At 36.0% G+C, this 13794-nt stretch overlaps 1 protein-coding gene across 3 annotated transcripts in view; it reads left to right on the top strand.

Annotated features, from left to right (window-relative positions):
- LOC105034576 (protein PHR1-LIKE 2) overlaps nt 1-4972 on the top strand; it is a 38111-nt gene extending 33139 nt beyond the window's left edge. The window contains exons 3-6 of one of the 3 annotated variants that reach the window (XM_010909788.4): nt 672-726; nt 3169-3250; nt 3325-3388; nt 4341-4972. In XM_010909788.4, the coding sequence (XP_010908090.2) occupies nt 672-726; nt 3169-3250; nt 3325-3388; nt 4341-4781 (642 nt within the window). In that variant the 3' untranslated portion in view covers nt 4782-4972. Of the gene's footprint in view, nt 1-671; nt 754-3168; nt 3251-3324; nt 3389-4340 lie in introns of all 3 variants that reach the window. The other 2 variants (XM_010909786.4, XM_010909789.4) reach the window with 2 other exon arrangements.
- Nucleotides 4973-13794: the final 8822 nt, after the last annotated feature.

The following is a 13794-nucleotide window of genomic DNA, read 5'->3' as shown; positions in this document are numbered from 1 at the left end:
TCAAATCTTATGTATTCTCTTATTAACCAGCTATCTACACAGAATGTCATTGCCTACTACAAATTGCACCTGAAAATATAACTCATTTCAAATCGTGAGAAACATTTACTTTGACCATAGGTTAAAAGACTGACCCTGGCTAATAGATTGCAAATACAAAGCCAAAAATTCTTTCCAAGTACAACTGGATATATTTTATAAAATGTTAAGGCTTGTGCTGTATTTGGATCCTTAATTCCTAATTCCCTCCTGCATATATGTGTTGCATGCTATGATTGCAAGTTTATTATTTGCCTTTCAACAATAAAAAAAAATTTAATTATGACCCAATCAAAATCAGTGAAAAGAACTGCAAGGCAATGACAATTCCAATACACACACACACACACATATACATGTACATACATACATACATATACATATACATTATACATATACATATACATTTACGTATATGTATATATATATATATGTATATATATATATGTATAAATATGTATATATATATATGTATAAATATGTATATATATATATGTATAAATATGTATATATATCTATATATATATATATATATGTATATATATATATATATATATATATATATATATATATATATAGATATAGATATAGATAAACATGATTCATTATCAGTTTCTTGGCTCATCCTGCAGAAATACAGATTGGGGAAGCAGTCAAGCAAAGAGTCCTCTGAGAACTCCAAAGGTGGTACCTCTCTCTCCCGATCCCTCTTATGTGAGTTGTCTCTCAAAAGTATGTTGATCTAATTAGGTGCGTGGCCTCAGTTCAATTCCAATCTACCTTGTTGCATGTTTTTGCACAAAGGTAGATTTGCTTGGATAATCCACAAAAGACTGTGACACATAAGCTTATATATTTCATTGGAGTAAGTGATTAAAGTACTAGCTAGGGAGATAATCCTTATTCTAATATTAGAATAAGTTTGTTAGGCATGATACTTAACCTAATTAGATATTTCTGGCTGTTCTAAGCATGAGCATATATACTTGGTTGGACTAGAAGTTGTGTGAAATAAACTAGAAGTAATCGATGTAGAAAATAATAATCAGCTCAAAATATCATGTATGAGAGCACAGTGGCTGCCCTAGGATTGAGGCATATACTTACTGCCCTAAAGTTGCTAAGACCATCTTACATGTGGGTACTGCTAGTGCTAGCAATTCCAAGATACAATGACCTTGTAATTTCTTAGTTATCTCCTCTATGTGAATGCCAACAAGGAGAGAACTTGATACACCTCAGATTTGAACTACATAACATGGCACTGCCGATCAATTGGAGCCTGACATGGACTAGCCACGAGCCCTTCATCTCGGCCAATCAGTTCTCGCCATATGGCCATCTCGAGGGCACCCAAAAAAACTCAAATCTCGCTTCCTCCACAGCCCGATGGAACCACCTCTTGAATCATGAGATTCGCATCTCACTAAATCATAACAAACTTTTGAACATGCTAGCGGTTATTCCCAACCTCCCTTGCACGTCCCTAGCACGATGGGCTCAGTCCTCACCTGTATATACTCTTCCCTGGGGATCGCTCTAGATAAGTCTCTCGAAGTCTTTTCGAAGTCTTCCAAAGTCTATACAAAGTCTAAGTCCTACTAAGTACCCGCAAGTCCTCGAAGCTTTTCGAAGTCCAACTGAGTCTCTAAAGAAACCTCCAAGCCATCCAATCTGCAGCTTGAATGTTCGGAGAACCCCTATCCAGATTGAGTAATGTCTCAGAGGGACTAAACCTCTTCTGAACTCATAGAGCTCTCCTCCCACATAGACTCTGACTTCGCACTCCCTTCCACTATCCTCTTGATCTCCCTCTTCTTCTTCTACTACCTCTTTTAAAACCTCCTTCGTTTAACCAAGGTAGACCGACTTAGGCATTGGAGGGTCTCCTGCCAAACAATCCCTAGCAAGCAGACTTTTTTGATCTGTGGTATTTTAGGGTGCTCACGGAGGTTGTAGTGTGGATCTGGTTCTTTTGGACTGCCCCAAGATCTCCGGCCAGCTTCTGGAGTCCTTGGGTCATATCCCTCTGCCTCTGTCGTCAGCTCTAGCTCATCAACCTAAGCCAAATCGACCCTCAATGGCAATAGAACTAATCCTTCTTTATGCTTTATAAGTAGCAGTAACATATGTATGATTAAGGTCTTGATCTGGTTATATGTAGGTATTGCACCTGAGGCACTATCTAAATGCATTAAGCTGCATTTAGAAGAGGAATAAAAATCCAGAGTAATGGGGTTAAATGGAGTGTTGGAATTAATCCATCTTTTTGTTAAGTTATTTTTGTGGTTAGGTAGGGTAAATAGGTAAGAAGAGCAAAAGTAAACCATTTATGATGTAACATTTTTATGAAGTACCTATTCTGCCTTTCTAGAAGGTGGTTTATTTCATGTGCACTAATGACAGTTTGGCTGAAAAGAGGTGAATATGTGGGTTCAGAGATTTTTATTCCTTCTTATTTTGCTTCCATGGACAGCCTTAAGGTACAACTTGACACTGGAAGATTGTCATGAGACTCGGGTGGAAGATAGCAGATCAACTGTTCACATTAACAAAACAAGTTCCTTTCTCCCCACTATACTAGTCATAATTTGCTTTGATAAGAGCAGCATGGAGATCCTTGATTGTGGTTAGGCAGTCATTTGTAGTGCTTGCAGAGATCCAGTTAGGTGGAAGCTCAGGAAAGTCACCAAAAGACATTGTGATAAGGGATAACACTCCCAACTATCTGGATCCCTTGCTGCCTGGCATTGTGTATTCCATCCTTGTGCAAAAAGCTCTCTGCATTCAAGCATGGTGGCAATGTAATGAAGGAACCATGTCAAAAATTAAAATGATACATTAGTTAGGAGCTTCGTCATATGAAGCGAAGCAGGTGATTCAAGAAAAAGTTGCTGATTATGGGCTTTTTCATGGGAAAAATGTACTTCACCATGTTTAGGCTGATAAAGCTGTTTTTTTTGTCAGTCACATCTTCCAACATAAGAATGTTTAGCTTTCCATGATATATCTGGCAGATGCCTATTTCAGTTCCAAATTCAGAATAAGTGCAAGTTAACTGTTCTTTATTCCATTATCTTTTTATGATCTTCTCTCAATGATCACAGCTTTTATTTCATCACACTGCAGCTGCTGGTGTCGTGGAAAACCAGGGAACTGGATCATCATCATCATCACCATCATCAAGATTAATGGCCCAAGACTTAAATGAGTTAGACACCTCAAGTTCTCTTCTATATGATCCTTTGTTCATCTGACTGGTCTCATATTTTAGTTTCTGTGCAGTGGATGTAATGAAGCAATGAGAGTACAGATGGAACTTCAAAGGCAGCTGCATGAACAACTTGAGGTTGGTTGTTTCCACTTTAGTTCATGAAGAATTCCATTTTAGTTTTTGAACCTTAATGTCATTCTCTTTCTTTGAAGTAGTGTTAAGGTGATTTTGCTTGAGGTTTTAACTTACCAGTCTCAGGTATTCATGTAACAGAACGTGAAGGAATGTATCTTCTAGAATTATTTCCATTTAGAGATCACTAATATTTATACTTAAAATATAATCATGTTAATATCTAAGAACCACTATGATTTCCAACAATGTAGGTCTATTCAAGTTTGCCTAGGTTCATATGTCTAATGATTAGGGCTGGAGATAGGCTGTGCCAAGGCAAGAAAGTCCAAAGTTAACTTGCCTAGCCAAAGAGCCCCCGACCTGAATGAATATAGCATTAGTTGGCAATATCTCAAGCACTGGAAGAGCTTCTTGAGAAGCCGCACAATTTCATCTCCTAAAAGTGCTTGGCACATTAGAAATGCTAGAAAGAGTTGGAACTATTTGCATTTGTTGGAAAGAGTTCAGGTAGCACCACTTATCATGACATAATTATTACCTTCACAAATGCAGGTAGAAAATTTATCTTGTATTATCCTTATAATGTTGATATTTTCTTTTTTTAAAAAAAAAGATTCTTTCTTGTTTGGAAGTATAAAGTCTCTCCATGAAGTTTCTGGAGAACAATTTCTAGGTTTTCTCAGGCTCTCTAGAAGCTTCATAGGTTCTTCGTCACACCTTTTTCAACATTTCTTCCCACTTCTTCCTACTTCTCTTCCTACATCAAGTTAACTGTCACTAATATCCAGTTATGAGAAATTTGAGCTACAGGGATCCTTCTGCCCAGAGAAAAGTCCTTGATGTATGGTTTAGATTATTTATTTAGAAGTTTAGTTGCGTTGTGGTGGGGATTCCTCATGTTCTGCTGTCATTATCATCATTCTTGGTTGTAAGTCCTCTGTTTGCTGGTCAGGTTCAGCGGCATCTTCAGATCCGGATTGAGGCACAAGGAAAATACCTTCACTCAATGCTGGAAAGAGCTTGCAATGCTCTCATCAACCCAAATCTTGCACTAGTAGGACTTGCATCGATCAGATGTGACCTCTCTGAGTTGCCGAATGTTGAAACAGATGACTGCCTAGGTCACCCACATGTATCTCTGAAACTGCCATCTTTATCTGAGATTGCAGCTGCATGCATGGAAGAGAAATCCTTGAACAGAGCAATAGCACAGATTGCTGAATGCTCGGTTGATAGCTGTCTGACATCAACAGAAAGCCCAGGAAGAGCACCAGTCTTGGGTTCACAGGAAGCTGCTTTGAGAAAAGGATTGTGCCCCTTGCTTGGAACTGACGAAGCACATGCCTGGGATGGAGATGTCCATGAAGATGGACAATGGGTTTCTAGCATTTGAAACTGAAGTGGATAGATGTGAACTCTTTAATTTTTAATTATGTATTTAAATTTCAGTGATCCAGTGTTTTAAGTGTCATTTTTTTCATAAGAACGGTTGCCTGTTGGGCTCTTGTTTCTGGAGCTACAAAAAGCTTTCAAGTTAATCATTAAAACGATTATCACAAGCTTATTTTCTGTGCCTCAAGTCCATTTAGTTTGCATGTTATTTTCCCGCGCTTATTGGTGTGGTAATTGTAGAAGTTTTATCAAGCATGAGGCAGTTCTGATAGAAATGTTTTTTCTGCTGGGTAACATATGAATGATTATTTTTACAAGACGGTAGAAGCTATAATTGTATAAAAATTACATGCATTATACATATAATATATATACATATATTATATATTATATGCATATATTATATCTTATATATATGTAAGTTATATATACACGCGTATATTATAACCATATACGCACACGAATGCATGCATGTACACTTGTAACTAGGCTGCACGTTGGAGGAAGAAAATGAAAAAAAATATTATATTGTTTAAATTAAGAAATATTATTTCTTTATTCAGTCCATTTTTAATTCCTAAACACAGTAGTTTTTGTTCTAATTCTTAGGATCAATTTCATGGAATACTTTTTTCCTTATCTTGATCCCGAGTTCCAGATTTCCTTATATCACTAATTTGTGCAAATTTACAATCAGTTCATATTCACTATTTTTCTAATTTCCAAATAGATCGGCTATGCATTTTGATTTATAAATAGATCAATAGTAAGGTTAAGGGTCTAATTGTTTTTCTAAAATCTTCCCTTATTTCTGAAAGTTTAAAATCCTTTCTAAAAATCATTCCTCAGTAGATCAGAAACGTTTTATTTAATTCTTAAAATCAATGCCTGATTTGAAATCTTTTCAAAAATCAATGGTGTCCGGAATCTCTAAGATTTGAGTGGCTAAAATTTGAAATTGTTGCGGAAGAAATTCGTCGATCGGGATCAATCCTCCATCAAGGTGCACCCAAGGTGATATGATGAGGTTACATCAGTTATGGATCTAGGACCATCAATTCAGCCAGCTACATAGGTGAAGTCGGTGCCTGACATTCATGACTAACAATTTTAATTTACAAAAAATAAGATAAATTTTTCTCTCAATAAAGGGCCAGAATATGATCTAATGGTCTGTAGAGATAGGTCTAACAAATTTATAGATTCCAGCTAACGGCTTATGGGTTCAATCTCTATACAAAAAGAGGTAAGGAGGGAACCCTCAGGTAATAAACAATAAGCAAGAGAAAGCAAACTCAAGCACTAGAAAGAAGGCCATGCCCTAAAGGAGGAGGAAGGAGAACTCTCTCCACTTCCGACTTTCACTTTCTTTTCTCCCTACTATTCTCAAAGCTCTGGCTAACTTGAGCATCGAAGGGTCCCCCACTGAAATACCCCTAGCGAGTGTGGACTTTCTTTGTAGGTACCCTTTGGCATCATGGATCTCAAGCAACATTTAGCTCCAGCCATATCAGCACCCCCTAGAGCCTTGTGGCAATAAATTGACGCTAGAGGAAGCGCCTATTTTGTTTTTGAGAGAATAGAAAGCATGGTGTGGACGAGAGCATAAAATTTTGTTGCCTCCCATCAGCAATCTATCCATTGAGCTAGAGTAATGCTGCCTGTGGGTCCGTTGCAGTGCAACCTTTGGCCATGATAGATCCACCTCCACTCGATGCCCTGACTTATCAAATCCAGGTATTGACCAGTGCTGTGCAGCAACTACAACAAGTGATGGAGCAACAATAACAGCTTGTGAAGCCGAACCCTTAGGTGGCTCCCCTCCCATCTTAGTTGGCAATCTTACTCTCGGAGTCCGAGATCTGCCCCTCGGCAGTACTCTCATCTCTCCCCCACTATGGCAGCCCATTCCTCCTCCTGTCGGAGTCCGAAGGAGGAGGCACATTTGAGAAGCTCTTCCTCCACTAATGATTTGGTCCCAGCATGCTTCCTTAGGCCCGAAAAATCTCGATGGGAGGAAGAACTCGAGGAGAGTTCAAAATATCGAGCATTGCCTCGATGAAGTCTAGAATGGGCCTCACTAGCACAATGATGGCCTCAACTTCAATTCTCAACCATCATTCTCCCAAGCCATCCTGGATAAATTAATCCCAAATCAGTTCAAAGTATCCCAACTAGAGCCATATGACAGTTCTACAGATCCTCTTGATCACCTGTAGGGTTATAGAACCCTCATGATACTTCAGGGTACCCTAGATGCCCTCCTTTGCCTCATCTTTTCGGCTACCCTTAGAAGGTCCGCATGGATGTGGTTTGGTATTCCAAACTCCAATCAGGATCCATTCATTTATTCTAGTAGCTCGGTAGGCTGCTCGTTACTTATTTTAGCAGCTGTCGACCCCAACCAAGAAACTTTGATAATCTCTTCTCTCTCCAGCAAAAAGAGGGTGAGTCACTGTATGACTACATCGTGCATTTCAACATCACCACACTTGAGTGTGGAGCCTCAATCAGTCAGTGGCGATGTCAGCACTCAAGCAAGGGCTACGAAATGGGCATCTTATTTTTTTCTTTAACAAGAAGTTTCTAAGGGATTATGCTGACCTATTGGCCCAAGCTTGGAGGTACGCCCAAGTAGAAGAGACCTGAAGCTATGCAAGTATATGGAAGGAAAGAAGATCCTTGGCGAGAAGAGAACTGGAAAGATCCCTAAGTAGCCCAGACCAAAAGGGAATCATTCCGACTATAAAAGAGTTACTGATCGATGAGTCCTCTCGATGGTTTGACAACTACACTCCTCTATCCGCCTTTTGATCCGATATTCTGATGGAGATCGAAGGTCATTGATATTTGCAGCAACCTAAGCCAATGAAGTCTCCTCTAAAGAAAAGGAGCAAGAGGAAGTATTGTCGCTTTCACCATGACCACAGCCATGACATTAAGAAATGCTACCAGCTCAAGGATGAGATCGAGGCTTTGATCCAAAGAGGCTATCTTGGCAAGTACATTCAGGGGTGGCAAAATCAAATGCCTAATGAGGAGAACAACAATAATCAAGTGACGGCAAGCATCATCAATATCATCTCCACCCCAGCTGGCAGCATGGAGGGTAGGAGCCCCATTTAAGGAGGAGAAGGGGATGGTGCTTGGGAGGCATCATTTTCCTTTCTAATCCTAAAGAAAAGTTAATGTCGCCATCATTGCATTACTGATGATAGCCAGCCATAATGTAAATATAATTTTTATTCATAATGAAAACTTAACTGATGTTTTATTTTATAATATTTTTTGAAGGATAAAATTGTCAGCCAATCCAAAGGAGGTGCAGTTAGAGCCGAGGCAATGTTGAATAAGGCCTGGCCCCAATGACAGTGTCTTCAAGACTACCTCGGAAAGCTCATACGGCTCATGATAATCCAACCAGGGTAATTGGTTCCTCAGTTGGGCCCCATGTGTGGACGAAGCCTCGAGCCTCCTGAGACTCGAAGACTGAAGGTGGCTTGTGAAAGAATAGTGCCCTACAAGCCAATCGCATATGTGATGCGATAGAAACTTTCTTATATTATCTTCCTGCTCAGTTGTATGACATTAGTTATTTTATTCACGAGGTATTGTGTTTTATCATTTGCTGCATCATATTTTATAATTATGATAAGCCTTATAGATTAGGATAATATTTTAGGACCATGATGAGATCATGTTAGTAAGATCTGAAATCTTGATAGCCCCAATCTAAACTATTTTCAGTCGTTGGATCATCGAGTCGAAAATCAATGATACCGATAAGACTGATACATCCTATATATGCTTGATGGAGAGGGTGATTGATCACATAATCACTTGTGTGGTGATACTAATACAAAGATGTAGGTGCTTATTAGAGAATGAGTTCACTGAACTGATCCACAGAGCCTTACAATATGTTGATGGATGGTTCTCCAGTGAGAGTGGTGTAAGTGATCTTTTGACTTGAAATCACCATGGTACCTTATGTATATGAATCCATACTTTGATTTATTCCCTAGCATGCCACTTTGAGATATGTGTGGATATTCTGGATTAGGTGAAGTGTGCATGAAGGTTGTGAGTGATCAATATAGAATAGGTTACTCCTTGTAGAAGGAGAGAACATCTTATGTGATCTCATAAGATGATGACTTTGAGAGTTTTGGCCAGAACATGGATGAATAGAAGAAAAAATTTTTACTAATTCATCAACCAAGTCATCATTATTAGATTGAGATATATATGGATAGATATTTAGACTTGACATGATTCCATATCCATGGCCTGTCTGGGATATTGTGTAATCGAAGGATTGAATTGTACGGTAACTCACCATGGAAGGATAATTCTGGTATTTCTATCAAATTTTATATTTTCTGGATAGTCATGACATGTTGCTAGATGTCAATCTTGACTTGTGGAATTTTAAGAATTAAAGGAGTTTAATTTAAAAATTAATTAGAAGGTGTTCTGATTAATTTATACCTTTGGGCTGACCTAATCAGATTATGTCATGAGTTTGAGTCTACTGTTGGCTAGATATAGAACCCAATGGGTCATACACAATAAGAATTTAATCTTGGTCTAATCTATTTAGATTTATTATAAATTATATAGGTTAATTAAATTTCTAGCATATGAATTAACCCAAGTTCCCAATTGGATTCAGTGTAAAGGTGTTGGTGCTAACCCTAAAGCTTAATGTCTTAACTTAATGGGATTAGATTTGAACCTATAAATTATTAGGTGGCTTATCTAATTTTATGGATGTGTTCCATGAGAAGTCAACTCCCTCCACATCAAACCACATGTCAAAATAAATTGGCGCCCCATTTATTTTTTGCATTAAGATGGAGGAGTACTTCTGGATTACTCCTCTTAATTTTCTTCTTATCCTTCTATGCGTTCTTTTGTTTCTTGCACCATCAGATAGCACCTTAGGATATGTGGGTGCAGAAGAGAAGGAAGAGTCCTTCCCTGTGAAGGAACTCACACACCAAAAATAAATTGGGACGCCCACTTGTGTGCGATGAGAAAAAGAAGAGTCCATTTCTCATCAAACTCTTAACAACCTTTCATTTTCCATATTATTCCATGCTAATTCATAAATGGTGGTGGCAATAGATGGCATCTTTGGAGGTGTGCATAGAGGAGAGTCCTTCTGCTGATTAAAAACCCAACAAAGTCCCTTAATTGGAATTAATTCATCGGTGAAATCAATGGGATGCCAATTGTTGGCGTCCCTTAGAGGCGCCCTTTCTTTCTTATTTTAAAGGGATGTCCCTTATGTGATAAACATGAAATTTCTCTAGTGGTTAGGCATAAAAATGAAGAGAGAAAAGATAAAAAAAATTCAAAAAAAATATTAAAAAAAGAGAGAAAGAAAAATGGCAAGGAAGGCAAGAGGAAATTGGAACGCATGTGATGCTTATCCTAAAATTCAGATTATTCAAGTGTTGAACATTTAAATTTGATTTTTATGTGGTGAGTTCTTATAAAGAATGGTTCCTAGTGTGGTTCTAATAGAGATTTCGAAGGTATATAGATAGTGGTCAACTCATTCTTGAGAAGGACGATCAGCAGTAAACTTGCGAAGATGACTGCAGTGCTATATTAAATTGAGAAAGATCCTAATCTATCATGTGTGGATCACCATTGGAGGATTTCTACTTTGGAGCCTTATGAAGATTTTTCTATTATCAGATCCTCATCTTCATGTTTGGTATATGATTTCTGATCCTTCGTTAATTTGCATGCTAGAATTGTTTAATTGTAATTATCAAGGAGTTCCTAGGATTTGTATTTCGATAGTCATATTTAATTGTTAAAGTTATTTTCAATAGTTGAATGTATGTAAAAAATTTTGAAAATCATATTTCGCTATATTATCAGATCCCAACAGTGGTATCAGAGCCACCTTTGATTGATTCAATGAAATATCATGTTATTATTATTATATGGATTAGATCCAGTTCATATTATGTCTAAATCCGATTTTTTGAATGATGTTTAATTGATGTTTTTGATACATCCTTTGTTAAGAATAAATGTTATTAGTCCATGATCGTACTTGGATATGAGATTCTGTGGTCTTTAGACTTGTGAGACAAGTTTAGGTTAGATCCTATGATCTGATTTTCTATGAAATTATATATCCAGTGCATGTGATGTGTGAAGCCTTGAAATGATACATTGGATGTACATTGTCAAGACTTAGGGTTCTTGTATATAATGCATTCACCTAAGATCCAAAGGCTGACCACCATATAATTGAGCATTCATCATTATGGATTTTCCATTATGATTATTGCCTTATGCATGTGTGGAGCCAGAAAAATTTGATCATGAAAAGGATGCTTCAAGACATGGATTAGGATTTTTGCCGATGGATTTATTTTTATTATAATTCATTGATCTAATGTGATTAAAATTTATGATTATAAATTAAATCAAATTCATAGTCCTAATTTGATTAGAAATTATGTTTGATTAAGATTGATCAAATTGTCATTGATGTAATTTGATTAGGGCTTGAGTTATGGTTGATCGAATCTTTATTTACCTAATTGGATTAGGGTCAATCTAAGAATTGATCAACTTAACTCAAAAGGATGATAAATGATTGACTTAAAATTGGATTAAGAGTTAAACCCGAATCAAAAATTCTAGATGGATCTTATGCTCATATATTTAAATATCTCCATTGACATATTTATGAATGATATCATAATTAGAATAACATGAGATATTATCATATTTTATAATTATTATAAAATACATGATGAGTGGTTATGGACTTGGATATATCCATTTGATGGATGTATGCATGAATGTTTTCTTATTGGCTGATTATATAGATGTATCTGCAATAGTTGTAATAGGGTTTGGGTGCTCTTGATGCATTATATTTTCAGCTATACTTTTTTTTTATATATTTTTAACTGTTGATTCAGACTTTTACATATTCATGTAAAATTATAGAAAAGAAAATTATTTAAAATAGATAAAATTATTTCTTTCTATTTTTAGATAAAGATGAAGCTTTTGTGAAAGTCTTCATGAAGATGAAGACTGGACTACTAGGCATTTGGAGAGCAGAGACACATTAAGATTGACCATGAGATGATTCAATATATGATGCATCTAGAGTTTAACCCATTTACCATCCTATAGCTCGGATGAATTTTTATTCTATAACCATCTGATTTCTTTTATATACTGTTACATGCTGGTAGTTAGAATTAAAATTGTATATGATGCATTTATATATATTTTGGATGTGCATGAGACCTAAGTCCCTCATTTAAATTATATTAAGTCATAATAGTGAAGTATTAAGAACACTATCCATGTCTTCATGCCAAACCAGTGCTATGTCAAAAATCATAATAGGTTTGTTGTGCTATCCACAAGGCTTGCTATGGAGATTGATGTGATACTGTCTTAGTGCATAACGATGCTAATGGTATTTAGCTCATACTAAATCAATAGAGTATGTCAAAAACTATAGTGAGTTTATTGTGCTATCCACAAAGCTTGCTATAGGAATTGACATGATGTTGATTTAGTGATACTTATGGTATATTTTGATAGTAATGTCTCTTGTTGTGCTATCCACAAGAGTAGTATTATTCAAATATGACCATATAAGATTAAAGGGTATGACTTAAATAAAATACTATAGTTTGTTATGCTATCCATAAGGTTACAAGTATTTTAGAGGTAAAAGTTATGTTGAAAATTGTATTAGATGCAATTGGTAAAAAGTTACCTATCCTTGAATTCATAAGAGCTTGTTGTGCTATCCATAAGATTTTTATGAGAAATTGGGATTTCAACCCCATTAAGAAACTTGATGATAAATTTTTTCATTTTTCATACTTGAGGGTTGTGAAATTCACTAAAATAGTGAGAGATACAATTAGATAAAAGACCTCGTCTAATTTGTGCATGTCATCATGAGTAGTCCTTTTATATTCTTATATATTCATCTATATCTTCACTATCACTGTATAGTATATTTGATACTTTTTTGATCGAACTTCATAGACTGGTTGAGGAACCTAAAAATAGTTTTCACTTAGGAGATAATCTCCTATTCTCCTAATTTTGATTTGATTGGAGATGATACTATAAAGAAAGAAAAATCGCATATGAGTTATGGTGGGGATGATAGTATGATTGTCAAGTGTATCTTGATTAATTTAATTATGCGATTAAATCAATATCATAGATGGTGAGTTAATCCAAGATTTGATCCTACTAACTCTCCTGAATTCTTTCTTTAGCATATCATAGGAGAAAAAAGGTGAAGAATGTCTTCACCAAGGGTATTAATTTTTATTACAGCAATGATGAGCATTGGAAAGAAATTATAAGAGTTGCTTGCAAGTGTGAAGCAGTAACAGGATGCAAAAGTTGCATCTGCTAATGGTTTGTATATAATACAAACTAATTTATCATTGAGTACTTCAGCTTTAAATTTTTGGATATGTGATACCTTATATAGGTTCTACTTATGCAAAGCATTGCTGGACCTATAAAGCTAAAAAGAGGTGACTACATACTTTTTGGCACTGATGGATAGTTCATTCAAGCCAAAGCTGTAGAAATTTACTTATATATGTAACCTTTTAGTAAGATTTAGAAACTAATAGACTACTATTATCTGCCTAAATTTATCAAAACTATTATTTCAATTTCTTTGTTATTATAGCATAGTTTTGAAATTAATGTATAGAGCAAAAGTTACTCTCCTTCTAGTAAATTTAATGGTTGTGGATTTATGATAGTGGTCTTGTATTTTTGTCACTCAATGATGTTGTTCTTCATATTGATGAGAACAAGAAAAGAATATGTGATGGTTACATATCTCTGTACTGCCAACTTGATTATTTTTGTGAGTCAAAGATAAACAAGTAATACAGAGACAAGTTCTTTATTCTATATGATTTTGAATCATATAGAATTTGTAAATCTTATCTTATGGGTAAAATGACTAAGATCTC

The sequence above is a fragment of the Elaeis guineensis genome, chromosome 9, assembly GCF_000442705.2.
Source record: "Elaeis guineensis isolate ETL-2024a chromosome 9, EG11, whole genome shotgun sequence".
Taxonomy (NCBI): domain Eukaryota; kingdom Viridiplantae; phylum Streptophyta; class Magnoliopsida; order Arecales; family Arecaceae; genus Elaeis; species Elaeis guineensis.
This window is presented reverse-complemented; position numbering and strand designations above follow the sequence as displayed.